Source organism: Alosa alosa, chromosome 1 (assembly GCF_017589495.1).
Source record: "Alosa alosa isolate M-15738 ecotype Scorff River chromosome 1, AALO_Geno_1.1, whole genome shotgun sequence".
Taxonomy (NCBI): Eukaryota; Metazoa; Chordata; class Actinopteri; order Clupeiformes; family Clupeidae; genus Alosa; species Alosa alosa.
The window spans coordinates 11,108,660-11,122,326 of record NC_063189.1 but is presented as its reverse complement, the minus strand read 5'-3'; the positions used below and the strand labels follow the sequence as shown (position 1 = coordinate 11,122,326).

The 13,667-nt window shown below is 41.2% G+C and overlaps 1 protein-coding gene across 7 annotated transcripts; it reads right to left on the bottom strand.

Annotated features, from left to right (window-relative positions):
* Positions 1–113: 113 nt before the first annotated feature.
* Positions 114–12,795, bottom strand: fubp1 (far upstream element (FUSE) binding protein 1). Of its 7 annotated transcripts, XR_007192926.1 has the most exons (22): positions 12,628–12,795; positions 11,565–11,658; positions 11,120–11,155; positions 10,320–10,362; positions 10,162–10,208; positions 9,834–9,905; positions 9,666–9,723; positions 9,326–9,485; positions 9,131–9,229; positions 8,777–8,932; positions 8,161–8,263; positions 7,785–8,021; positions 7,271–7,431; positions 6,631–6,779; positions 6,415–6,491; positions 5,780–5,905; positions 5,305–5,379; positions 4,751–4,813; positions 3,997–4,157; positions 1,955–3,637; positions 1,483–1,527; positions 114–832 (listed from the first exon to the last, which is right to left on the bottom strand). XR_007192926.1 is itself a non-coding variant. In XM_048237645.1 (20 exons), exons 1-20 carry the CDS (start codon positions 12,718–12,720, stop codon positions 3,629–3,631), a joined length of 2,019 nt encoding a protein of 672 aa, XP_048093602.1. In that variant the 5' UTR covers positions 12,721–12,795; the 3' UTR covers positions 114–3,628. The 7 variants fall into 7 exon arrangements, 3 of the variants coding, with proteins under 3 accessions (XP_048093602.1, XP_048093620.1, XP_048093630.1); XR_007192924.1 differs by having other exon boundaries at positions 114–528; positions 710–3,637; XR_007192921.1 differs by having other exon boundaries at positions 1,483–3,637.
* Between the last annotated feature and the right edge of the window lie 872 nt (positions 12,796–13,667).

Here is a 13,667-nt window from a genome sequence, read left to right as displayed (position 1 = left end):
GAAGACAGTGTGTGTCAATTTAAAGACACTGACAGATTGAGAGAATTTAAGTAAGAAAAATTGGATCTTCTTTGGACACAAAGGGTTTTTAAAAGTAAGAGCTAAAGACCAAATTGAGATCACATCTTTATTTCATGGACATGGCAACAATAGAGAAGTCAAAAAAAGTCTAACAAAACCAACTCAAAAAAATAAACAATCAAAAACAGCACACAAAACCATCTGCAAGTTTACCCCCAAGGCATGCTCTAAACTTCTGGAAAATGTTCAGGTTCCGTCTACTTGTCTACACCCCCACATAGTCTGCTGTGAAAACCCTCACCTCACTGGTATACATATGTACAAAAAAGGTTTATGCAAAAATGGGAATTCATTGCAAGCTGAGGAGAAATTTCAAAATAAGGGGAAAAAAGGTTGTGATCGCTCTTCTCCAATTCACTGCCTGAAGTCTTGACAACTGACGCGGGACTACAAACAGTTCCTCGTCTTAAACGATTTTACAGCATTCACACAAATTCTTTCAAATCCCTACGTAAAGCAATAAGCAAATGCAATGAGAAAAGCATACTTCAACACCACTACAGATCAATGGCATGTTAAGAATGGCAATATCTTAGGAATTCAGCAGAATTGTAATCAGACATGTCCCTAGACTCAGCATCAAGAAGACAACTTAAGCAGTCACAGGTTTCCTCATTATATTGGTTACCTTATAACTGGAGCCCTTGAATGGTCTACGTTCGGCAGAGGGACAGACTCAAAGGATTCCTCCTTAGGGACAAACTAGCTCAGGATCTGATTCTACGACCTATTGCCTGCAGCATCTTCCACACTGTGAGTGAGAATGGAGGCAGCAATTTTTGACAAAATATTAGCACTGCAGCAGGGCATCAATTCACAGGTTTCAAACCAATGGCAACAGCAGCATTGATATTCATCACACTTAACACAATTCGCAAGTGAGGACATTAGTATCACTAACTCACGCCGAGGTCTTTGCCACTGCATGCAGCTTAATGTATATTCATGTTAAAACAAGAGGGCATCCTAAGCATCCTGGTCACAGGCTCCCCAATCCCCCACCCAAACAGAATACAACTAAATTATTCCGTAAAATAACATTTGTTTAGACTAAATTTACTAAATCAAGACTTTGGAATGAGGACATGTTTAAATCCTGGACGGTTGCGAATATGTAAGACATATCGACACTTTATAAATGGTATGTAGCATTTACGTTGCTACTAAAGTAAATGCCATGCAAATCATTCAGATTGAGAATACAGAACAGTGCATGATGACCAACAATTTCCAGGCTAGAATTGAGGTTGAAAGCAACATTTTGACTGATAAACTTACTGTTGTTGTAGTCAACTCTAAGCAAAGGAAAACTTTTAAGCTAGGCACAATGTGTGGGCAGGTCAGACAGCAGTAAATGTCTATAGCACAGGTCAAACACTTCTTTCCTTAGGTTACGCTTACCTGTATTATTGCAGCAGAACCTAAGGTGCAAGGTCTGGGTGGACACTGCAAGAATTAGATATTGCACTGTTTGCCATCAATGAACAAATCAGTCACATCATTGGCGTCAATTCAACAGCCATCAGAATGACAAGTGTTCATAGCAAAAAAGGCATGTCTGACAAATCATGGGCAAGTTTGGAAAAGGTAGAACACTATTCTGAAGCACTTCAGTTCTATGCCTAAGACAATAGCATGCTGAATTGCTACTACAAGACATAGCGTTTAGCATCAATGTGCTACATTATATTTGAAAGCTACAAAAAAACGCATTTTCAAAAACAACCATGTTCAGTGCCAGCATCCTGATATATCAAGAGGTGACAAACTTTAAATGGTGACAAGCCTTAAATATTAGTTTGTTCACGTTAAACATCTTCAGGTTCATGTATTAACATTGGGGAAAAAAAGACTACGTTCTCATTTGACTCACTCAAACTTCAATGGTGACTTGAGTTCTTATTCTATTCGGGCTTTCCTACAGAGGAAAGAAAGTGTTGAATGCCAAACTAATCAATTCAGCAAAAATACACGCAGATATGTCAGAAGCACTAAAAACTTCATATACTGTATGCATCACAAAAACAGCTACATTGCCATGTTTCTGAATGAAAATATTGCTGAATGGAAATATCATTGCATAAATTCAGTAGTTCATAACAAACGCAAATCAGTCCAATTTGTCAAAAAGAGGCCATTTCAAAGATCAGAAACAACATGAGCAACTTCAAAACATAACTGAGGATTTGGGGCTCTAATACTTACCAAATGCTTGTTTTTAAATGTAAATGAGACATTGTCTAGCACACTATTAATTCTCAGCAAGATATCAAAGACAAGTGATGGCTTTTAAATCACATTGTATTGTACTTACGGTGGAGGGATCATGTCAGTGGGGAGGCACTTCGGCACCTCCACCGCCCTAATCACCTACAAATCTACATACTGGATGGATGCCAACAGACAACTGGTAAAACAAAAATTTGACTTTTGCAAATTCAGCTTTTTCGTTTTAATTTGTATCAAAATGGTTTCAAGATAAGGCCAGCAGATAATTACAAAAACGTGATGCATGAAAACTGAGGGGGAGGGAATAAAAAAAACAAAAACAAGTGCTTTTGCATGTAATCGCTTTCAAATGAGAACATTGTATCTGTCCTGTAAGAAAGCAACAAAAATTCAACTAAAATGCTTGCAATACTTTGCAGTGACAAAATTCCAAAAGAACATTTTGTTAAAATACCTCTTGCTTACCACCTTCCTAATCTTGCCTGTGAGGGAGAAAGTTTCTCTCATTACATACAGTGCATAACTAGCTTGAGTCACCAGGCACAATACAACAAGAGCTGCTTCAGGTCTTAAAGAGTGACACACCTACCACTGACCGACCAGTATCTGTCTGCTCCTAGAACCTCAGCAATGGCCAGTTTAAAATACGCAAGGAGACACCACTAACGTCACTGATAAAGGATATGCGACACAATTGATCTCAGCATTGCATTCACACATCAAAAAATAAAACTAGGGGTTACAATTTTTAAAAAACAGGAACCGCACAGACAGTTGGAGAGACAAGAAAATGGCAGAGCATGTTTTGTCAGAAAAATAGACAGAAAGAAATTAAACACATTTCAGTCTGCATGTCATGCCTTACGTGATTCCCCCCCCCGCACATTTTTAAAAACTGCTTACAAGATGGTTTCCACCCCCTTTCTGCCACCCCACTTACCAACACAGGAGGTTTCATTTTGTTTTATTGCAAAACACAACAAGCATTTCATATTTTAAACTGAGATGATTTACATGGAAATGACTACAGTTCGTATAAACATGAGCTCTAACCACATTAGATGGAGATACAGGAGCTGGAATGACCATATGCTAAAATTACCCTTACTAAAACAAACCGTTCATTTACAAGAACAGCTAAACAAAAAAAGAATAAAGAAAAATACTTGACTCCGGAGCCATGTTGCAATCTATTTTGAAACACTTTTAAACCAAGGAAATTTAAGATCTTCATCATCATCATCAAGACGTCTGCATCCAAACATTTAACAAAGGATTTGTTTCGACAAGGTAGCATTTAGTTTATGTCCACTTCACATTACTGGCCCTGTACAGAAGAAATACATAAGAGAATACACAACATGTTAACATCAACAAACGTGACACTTCAACCCCCCCAAAAATAGGTTCAAAAGAAAAAGAAAAAAAGCGAGACCCCTGTATAAAGAGGGAAAGGTTTGGTTAGGAACTGCCATGCCGGGTCCTCAGTCGACCTGATAAACCTGTGGGGGGAAAAGTTATTGAAAGAGAAAGAAAACAAAAGGGAAACATTTACACACACAAACACACTGTAAACATAAAGGGGGGGGGGGGAGAAGACAAGGGAAACACAGAACAAAGGTGATGGGGCAGGACGGGGTGGGGTGGAGGGGGAAGGAGGGACATAATCTCTTAGGGCGAGCGTACCTGAGGCGCCTGTGGTGCTGCTCCCATGCCCTGGGCTCCCGCCTGGCCGTAGTACGCAGCTTGCTGGCGGTAATACTCAGCCCAGGCTGCGCTGTAGTCCGGCTGACCTCCGGGCTGGGCCGGCGCCGGCGTGGCTGCTGCTGCCTGAGGGGCAGCTTGACCTGTAACGACAGCAGGACACAACAGTGAGACTTACTTTACAGACACTTTAGCCACTAGCTACAGACACTAACACTAGCAAGTTTGTGGTTGGGGTACGATTTAACCCTTAAAGGTGTAGGTTTTTGAACATTCTAAGTTCCGCAACAATTGAAGGTTCTAAAATTCTATGTTGAATTCAATGAACCCAGATATTCTTTAGAATGTTAATTTCCCAACATTCCCGTCACACCGGTGTGACGGTACTCCTTTAAGGGTTAAACAGTTCAAATCTGGATAGGGGAGTTTTGTAAGGGGGGGAACGATCCCAGCCATGCTTCCTCTGAATGGTGGGACAGAAACCCGCTGCGTTGCTGTAGGGCAGTTGGGAGAACAGCCGGTCTACTGAAGAGGACTGGATCAGAACCACAGCTGCCCATATTTAAAACTCCAAGAGTTCATTGTGATTGTACGCAATGCAGTACAATTTCAAGTGAACATGCACACAAAAGTTGCACGATGAGTCCGCTAATTTTAGTAATCGTGTTTTTGATTTTACAGTAATTTCTGAGAGTCAGAGGGTTAGCCTGTCTCTGACCACAAATGTGTCACCCACCTTGTTTTTTGTAGTACTCCTCCCACGCCTTTGTGTAGTCCTGTGTAGGCTGACCTTGTTGACCTGATGCAAACAATTTAATTCCCATTTGAGTAACCTCAAATGAATGTCTCCAAAAACAGATTAAAAAAAAAACATTGCCATCTACCTTTATCAAATATTTCCAGTTAACATACAATATCACTACAAAGCGTTGCAAGATAAGACAGCACATCCACTTGATTTGATATGAGAATATGCAAACCAGTCAACTGAAGTCAAAACACCATCCTTTCTAGTCTTTTACATCCGTGGCTACTGTACAAAGCCCCTGACCAATATTCTGCACCGGCAGTTAAAAGAGGCATGAAGCTGTTCAGTCTAAACAGCTGGGCACAAACAGAGTGAAGACTCGCCACACTCAGATGTGGCTGACCCTTCACCAAGGATTCAAAAAGCCTTTTACTGCAGGACCACCGCAAAACCTGGTGGCAGTTCAAGTGGCCCATGCTGTTTAGCCTGACTCCCCCATAGTGAGATACGCTGAAGCTACATTTGGCGAAATATTTATATACCCAATTTCTTGTAATATTCCTCCCAGGCCTTGGTGTAATCTGCCTGTCCACTCTGACCTGGAGCCTGCGGGTCACCTGTTAAAAATGGTACAATTTATATTGATAACCATTCTTTGACAGGCAGCAGTTCATCCTGCACCTGGATAGGTGGCGCACTTTGACCCCAGCAGGGTCATAAAATTAAAAAAATATATGTTAATTAAAAAAAGAAATCTGTTAGCCTAACCTGTCAGTAATGGAACGGAAAAATGAAGGACCAAAAGAAAAAAGAAAGACAAAAAAAAAAAAACTGACTGAAGACAAAAGCAACAAAAGGATGACAGCACATCTAAAGGAACATATAAAAAACACTAGCTACACTGCAGAGCACTAGACAGCTGAAGAGAGCTCTATGTGATGGGCTCGCCACTACAGGACAGGCCAAGCTACATGAGAAAGGCTGTATAGGAGAAGAGGACATCAGCGAGGTGCCTACCCTGGCCGTTGGTCTGTGCTGTGCCCGGTGCGGCGCTAGTGGGCGTCATGGGGGCCTGAGGCTGCTGTTGGTACTGGGCGTAATAAGCCGCCCACGCCGCTGCGTTGGCATCCGCTGCTGCTTTATCTGTGTGTGGGGGGAGGGAGACGGTGGATATTTGGCCCTAGTGTACATGGCACGTGAGGCTCTACAACACACACACACGGAGGGAAAATCCCTTCTCTCACACACACACACACGCGCAGGTGGCACAAGTGACCCTTAACAAAAGCAAAGGCTTAACCTTCAAAATCTGTCGTGTCAAAATTGAATTAATGGGAAAATTATAATAATAAAAACTAAATAAATAAATAAATAAAAATAAAAAAACTGGTTGGCAACTCTACATTTAGCACTTTTCCCTGAACCTTGTAAGATCTGAAAATTTCCACACACACACACTTTACCTCCAATGCACAATGTATACCATTTAGGAAGATGAATGGGCATAGGAACGTTTCAGGTTTTATTGTAACCGGCTTAAGTGTTGTTCATAAATATAGTACCACTCATGGGGTTGCAGTCACAAAATCAAAAGTGGGAACAGTCCATTTCACTGTGCAGCTAATTGCTGTTTAGAATCCAAGTGTACTTACTGGGATCTGGCTGTCCCTGTTGCCAGTGGGGGTAGCCATTGCCCCAGCCCTGGGGTGGGTATGGGCCAGGTGGACCACTGAAAAGGAAGGGGATTTGAACCTTAGTTCTTCGGCTTACATCTAAAACTGTACTGTAAATCAAATCACTATACACCAGACATGGATGTGTCATAGCTGGGAAAATGTGAGGGCAACAGAAATGGGGGTGGTCCTTACTGTGGTCCTGGGGGGCCCTGATTGTATGGGCCGGGGTTGTAGGGCCCCATCGGTGCAGGGGGTCCAGGGGGCCCTGGAGGGCCATGCGGGGCAGGTCCTCCATGGGGGCCTGGAGGTCCATGAGGACCACCCATTGGACTGACTGGACCCTATCGGGAAAACGAAAATACAAAGAACTTAGTACAAAAGCAGTCAAAGTGCATACGGACTATGCAATTGTGTTGGGAGATCATTTTCATGTGAAGCCCTCAGAATAAACAAATACACAACAAAAAGTGATCTTTAACGACACATATAGTCTTTGATCGTCTGAATTTTTACTGTGTTTCACTATCGACGTATTACATATAGGGATCAAATGATAAAGATAACGTTTTTTTTTTTCAGTTTAAATATAGCTTATTTTATGCAATCTTCATTTGTAGTAGTGTTCAGGCTGTGAATTGGGGAGCTTTTAAAAACATCTCACCAAACATGGAAAGATGCTATATAGTATTTCATCCCATTCCTATTGGATCTTTGAGTACATCTGAATCAAAATATTAACTTCAGAACTAATCTAATGAATCCCAGGCAAACAAATTAACCACTAAACTACAGCCAGTCATTCCTGCACAAAAAATAAAAACCAAACACTTACTCCAATCTTTTCCTCCACCAGTTGCCGAGCGTAGTCGATCTGTTGGTGCGTTCCTCGGACGGTGAAAACCTTGATGCTGGGGTCGGCATTGGGAGGAGGGTTCCGCTGCAGTTCTATTCTGGCCCCTGACTGCTGGCTGATACCCTTAATGGTCTCTCCCCCTATGGTAGAAAACACACAAAACTCTCATTAGTCTCTTCCCAGTCTTCATTCAATGGTTAAGTGCTCAGGGAATGTTCATCCCTGCTGTGAGATTTAAAGTTGCCATTTAAATCAAATGTCCTTCAACAGAAATCCTTTTGCCCCTTTAGTTTAAATGATTTTGCTCTATTGACACTTTTGTGAATTATATTAAGGTCACCAAGCACCTAAGGAAAACTGAGTGGCTCTTCAAAAGCAGGCGCTAAACCCAACAACCCGTTGGCACATTCAAAACCATCCATTAGGAATGAGGAAGTATGTTGATACCAAAGCAGACCAAGCAGAAAAATGGGTGGTGAATTTGAACAGGCACCTTTGCCGATGATGAGGCCGGTCTTCATGGTGGGGACGGTGAAGGTGAACTCTTGCAGGCCTCCTGGGGGACCCATGTTCCAGTTGCCCTGACCACGACCTCTGCCCCTTCCACCGGGTCCTGGGGGCCCCCCGGCCTGTACGCTCCTCAACAGGTCAGAGATGATCTCGGCCGCATGCTGTGCTCGGTCAGGGGGCCCCATGATCTGAGCTATCCTCTCGGGTGTAGTGCCGTCGTCTAAGTGGTGAAGAGGACCATTTGACATATGTGAAACAAGAAACGCCATCCACTTAAACATGCTCAATCAAGTGCAGTGACGGAAACCAGATCCATGTTAACATGGACCACTAGGAAGATGGTCTTTCAGATTACAAACCTGGTTTGAACTGAATTCGAACTCCAGTGTCATTTTGGATCTTCTTGATCATTTCACCATTCCGTCCAATCACAATTCCAACTGCAAACCGTGGCACTGGAACCTAAGGCAAAAAAAAAAAAGTGCAATGTGGATTTACGGTTCGAGAAAACTTTTACCATATTAACGTTACATGTGTAAAGCTCAACAAACTTTTGGTTTGTTTAGTCATTATTGGGTCTTATTTGACTTGAAAGTATATGTGCATTTGTGTGTATGAAAGCAGTGAATGGGTTAAACCAATCTGAATACAAAAAGGTTTAAATTATTTGAATGGCAAAGTTTCATTTCCATTGAATGACAGATATTTATCGAACTCATCACCAGTTTGTCTGACCCTTTCAAGAGAGTTCCATTATCAGCATCATAGTTGGCCCCACAAGACTTCCTTTTTAACATTCCATATGTTATCTTAATGCAGAGGAAGTAGATTGGGGCCCAAATAGAACGTGCAAGCATTGTTTTTTATTGTTGAAAGGGTCTATATTTATGAGAAATTTATTTTCAAATGTTGCCACAAAGGGCTAACAGGAATACAGAAATGCTTGCCACTTGGTAGAAAACTTCTTATACTTACATCCAAACTGTCACCACCACCTCCTCCATTGCCACCGCCGCCTCCTCCACCACCACCACCTCCTCCTCCTCCTCCTCCCATCCTTGAGCCATATTCGCCCCGTTGCTCCCGGAAACCTTGATCCCTAATCAATTCCATGACCATCTCTTTGGCTTGCTGTAAGACACAAAAATGGACCAGGTTCAGCTAGTCATCACAGAGCCAAACATAGTGATCCACATAGTTTTTTATCAGACTGTTGAGAGTGATCTTTCATAGCTTGTCTGTCTTGGGCCACACAATTCTGGTATTCCAATTTCATCTGGATGATGGTCCCATTACAATACAAAAGGGATTTATCAGATGCATGCTTACTTGAACTTTAAAGGGCTCTCCTGAAATCCGGAGGGGTTTGTCTGCTCCTGTGTTTTGTGGTCCATCCTGAATCATGACCATCTTCACACCAGCACGTTCCTGTTTGGGGTTTGTGAAGGAAGCAAAACTTAAATTCTGCCAAAGACGTTATAACAGGACAGCAAGAGCTTGTTCATGTTAAGAAACTGGACAAACCTGTAACTGTTTAATGGTTTCTCCGCCCTTGCCGATAACAAGACCAGCTTTAGAGGCCGGAACGAGAATCTCCTGCACAGTCATGCCTGGGCCATCGTTATGGTGGAATGGTGTGGGCCTGCCCTTCTCAACGATCTCTGTTAATAACCTCTTTGCAGCCCTGTGAGGAAGGAAGATTGTAAGGAAAACTCCAGTTGAAGTTTTAACTACATATATGCCAGTTACAAACATCAACCATTGTCTACATCAAATTCCTCTGATTAGTTGAACTAAAGTGTACAAAATGTGCTCGGACATCATGGATGTCACATTAACAATCGGCGCCATGTTGTGCACTTACAGGATAGATTCTGGAGCTCCTGTTAATGTCACCGACCTGTCTGGCATCCCTCCACTGTCTGGTTTACAAAAAGAGTATTTTAGTTTAATTTTAGTTCCCAACTCAGACCAGATGAAAAAACAGACATCACTCAACTGTCAGACACTAAAAGACAAAGGAGATATCCACCTGGGGCGATTTGTATTTTACATCCCGACTCCTGCTGCAGCCGGGATATCTGCTCTCCTCCTCTTCCGATGACTATGGAAAGTTTTAATGAATTAAATTATTTCCGTAATGTATAACCGCTGACTAAATCTGTAATGGGACTTCATAAGTCAAGACATATAGCACTCACTTGAAATTACACTACAATGCAGTGCTAAAGTATGCAACATGTGGTGCTATTTGCTGTCAGGCATTTTTCTATCAGGCCAGTCATTTGATGCTTATTATGAAAAGTCATGGCAACAGAATCACCTGAAGGACATTGTTAATTCTTTAACTGCCAACTTACTGAATCCAACCATGCCATCGGGAACTTTGAACTCCTCTGATGCAGACCTGAATAAAAATGCATGATCATTTCTGTGCCAAAAGCCAAACGGTTAACTAGTAATCTTTCAGACAAACTTAATCTTTAAGACAAATGAATGTCTAATAATGCAGACATACCTTGGGGGACCGCCACCCATCCCCCCCATGACTGCTGTGAAAGCTAAAATAGAGAAAGAGTGGATTAGTGAAGGTCATTCAATGCTGAAGATAGTTGAATATTAAAGGTAGATATTTCAGTCTAAGAACAACCATGTTGTGCATGTTGGGATTATAACAATTGTAAACTTTTGTTGGGGACCAAAACTTGTAGTAGTCATGAGTAAGACCAAAACATGCATTTGCAAGGAAATAGTATAGAACATAGCCTTGAGGACAGGCTCACTACATCAAGGTAAATCTCTACCTTGTTCCACTGACTACTCAAAATCTCATTACTCTTCTGTGTTACAGTGAAGAGGGTTCCTGCAGACTACACAAAGTATTTCCTAAATTCGCAAGTGTACAGCTTTACCCATTTTTCTTTTTTTTAGAAGAATGGTCGGTGCATTACTACATCATTCCTCGGTTGCCACCATCTTGAGGATTCCTAGCAAGATGGCAGGGAACAGGCAATGCACTGACTGCCCAAACAGTCCTTTTTATACCCATTCCGTACACTTACATAGGTAGAAACACTTTGAACCTTGTTAGTGACTTACAGTAGTGATTTACTTTGATTTAGTGAGCTTTTCCCATAGGCTATGCTATATACCATTTTGTTGCAAATGCATATCCCCATTTTATAAAAACTACTCAGATTAACGTAATTTTGGTCTCGAACAAAAGTTTACACTCATTATTCCAAAACAGACCCTAGGTTGTTCTTAGACCAAACTATTCCTTTAAACAGAAATGAAAGCCTTCTTGGGGATACATACGGTCATTAGGGGCAACTTTTTTTGCCTCTGGTTGATCTGAAAAGTAAAACAATCCAAATCAACAGATGTGTCTGCAACATTTATGTTCTATCAAAAAAGTAACAACAAAATAATGCTTTAAGGTCCCAACCACTAGTAAAGGCATTTAGTGTTGCAAACTTCAGGTCCATGTGCATTTGTGTATATTGATTTATTGAATGTTTTGGGTCATGCCTTCTGCAGATCATAAAAATGCATGGGAGCCAGAGTGTGCAACACATATGGGCAAAAATGATACAACAATCACTGCAGCATATCACAAGAGCAAAGTCAGATAATCAAGGAGACAGACCCAGATACACATAATTACTACTACAAGTACTACATACTACAAGTGGCCATACAAGATGGTCAAGTCCGAGCCAGTTAGCCTGGGGCCACAATTCAATGGTGCTAGAAAACTCACCAGCGTCCTCCAAGGGCCGTTTCTGTCCCCCATACCCAAAGTCGTTTGCTGAAGGAGGAGGGGCAACGCCATCGCCGCCTATTTTAGCAGCAATCTGTAAGCCCAAACACAAGGCAACATTTAGGTCACACCAAGAACGATTCACTTAAAATGGCCAGCCCTTAAGTTATTTCACGTAGCCTAACGGTAAGTTTGCTCTGGATTGCAGTAACGTTAAATCCCAACAACGTTCATTTAAAACCAACCAAAAACACATGTAACTTGAGTCGACACTACATCACGACCACAAAATTTCAACCTACTTTTTGTGCTTCACAGATTGATAGCAGCTACTTATTGCATGATCAGACACCGAGCGCAAGCTTTTACAAGGTGATCTTCGGGCAATGTTTTGATGTTAGTATGATTCATTGCCACAACCATCGTTACCCAAATAATCTTGTTCAACATGTTTTACTAGAGAAGTTCTCACAAGTAAAGTTAGGATTAATCGTTCACCATGTAACCCATGTTTGGTTACAACATTAGTTACACGCATCAACAATTCGTAAAGAGTACAACTTAAGTATCAATATTTTTTTAAAGAAATACATCGCTTTACGTTCTTCAAACGATGCAGGGCAAAGAAAAAAATAACCCTTAGGAGGGTTAACTAACATTAAACCTAGTTAGCTTGGATAGTTAAACGTTACTTCCTTATCTAGGCTAGCATAGCCCTTGTTTGAATACGGCATGACGCCACGTTTCTTGAGCCAGTTTAATTCAACCATTTGAACTAACGTTACAATCGTTTCTAAAACGTTTACCTTATTTCACTTTTAACTATTGAGTTTAGTTTCAAACAAAGAATAGAAAGATAATTCAGCTAGCTAGCAACGTCTGCTGTTTAATCGACATTCCTTTGTTGGATTTGGATCGCGTCGCAGAACTCGCAAGGCCTTAAATTAACAGTTAGCTAACGTTAGCCCTTGTTTAGGCGGCTGTTAGCAGGCTAACGCTCTGAGAAGAATTACGGCTATTTTCAACTCAGAGAAGTATTTCCAGTCAGAAACCAATAAATTACTTGTCTTGCCCGCTGTAGTGCATCCTTAAAAGCGTCGTTCATTCCTCCTCCATTGTTTGAGGACGGTGGAGCCACGTTGGAATAATCTGCCATGTCTGTTGCGCCACTCTTCTTCTCATGCAGGGAGAAGATGGCCGCTAATACAGAGTGAGGTAGATGAAGTTCTCGACTGCGGCTGCGGAATAGTGGGAGGGGAAAAGCCTTTTCAGACAAACCATCGCGAGTTTCCAGGCAGCCAATCAATCACTTCAGAAGGCGGGATTGTGCTATTTATTTACAGTGGTCCTGCTCGAAGGATGGCTAGGCCTAGACTTGATGCATTCAATCCTGTTTAATATTTTCTTTGGCGTGGGCAAAAAATGACATTCACAAATCGGTTAATTTAGGACTAAGATTTGTTTATCACAATTAGGCTACAATTATCTCTCACACAGGCAATCTGTGAGAAAAAAAACACCCAACCCAAAACTAATTGCAACAGAAATTATTTTTGTTGCATTCAGTTCATGAAACCTTCCCATATCACATACCAAAAGTCCATGAAAATCCAAGTGGTGGAACATTGTCAAAATTGGAATTATTTGTGCATAAGTCAATGGCGAAAAGCTGCACCTTTGGCAGTTTTATTGAACTTTTATAGTACAGGGGATATGTGAAAATTAGGTCAAATTCTTTCATAAAGGCATGCAACTTGGTGAACTTGTACAGTTTGGAGCCCTGAACATTTTCAGATATGAAACCATTATCAAAAAACCCTAATGGTCGACGTGGCAACCATTAAATGTTCCACTATAACTGAATTACGCCTATATTCTTCATTATATCTCCTGAAACAAACATGGTATCTCAGAACAAGTGATGCCTACAGGGATGAGCAGTATTTATTATATGTATTCCATATTTCAAATACAAAATATATCGTATATTCGTAATTTGTATTTGACTGGGTTGAAAAAAACGGCTTCGTATTTTGTACCAAAATACTTTATAGGTATGTATTTTTGTAGTTTAAAATATTGACAAATATTTTTGGTAAAACC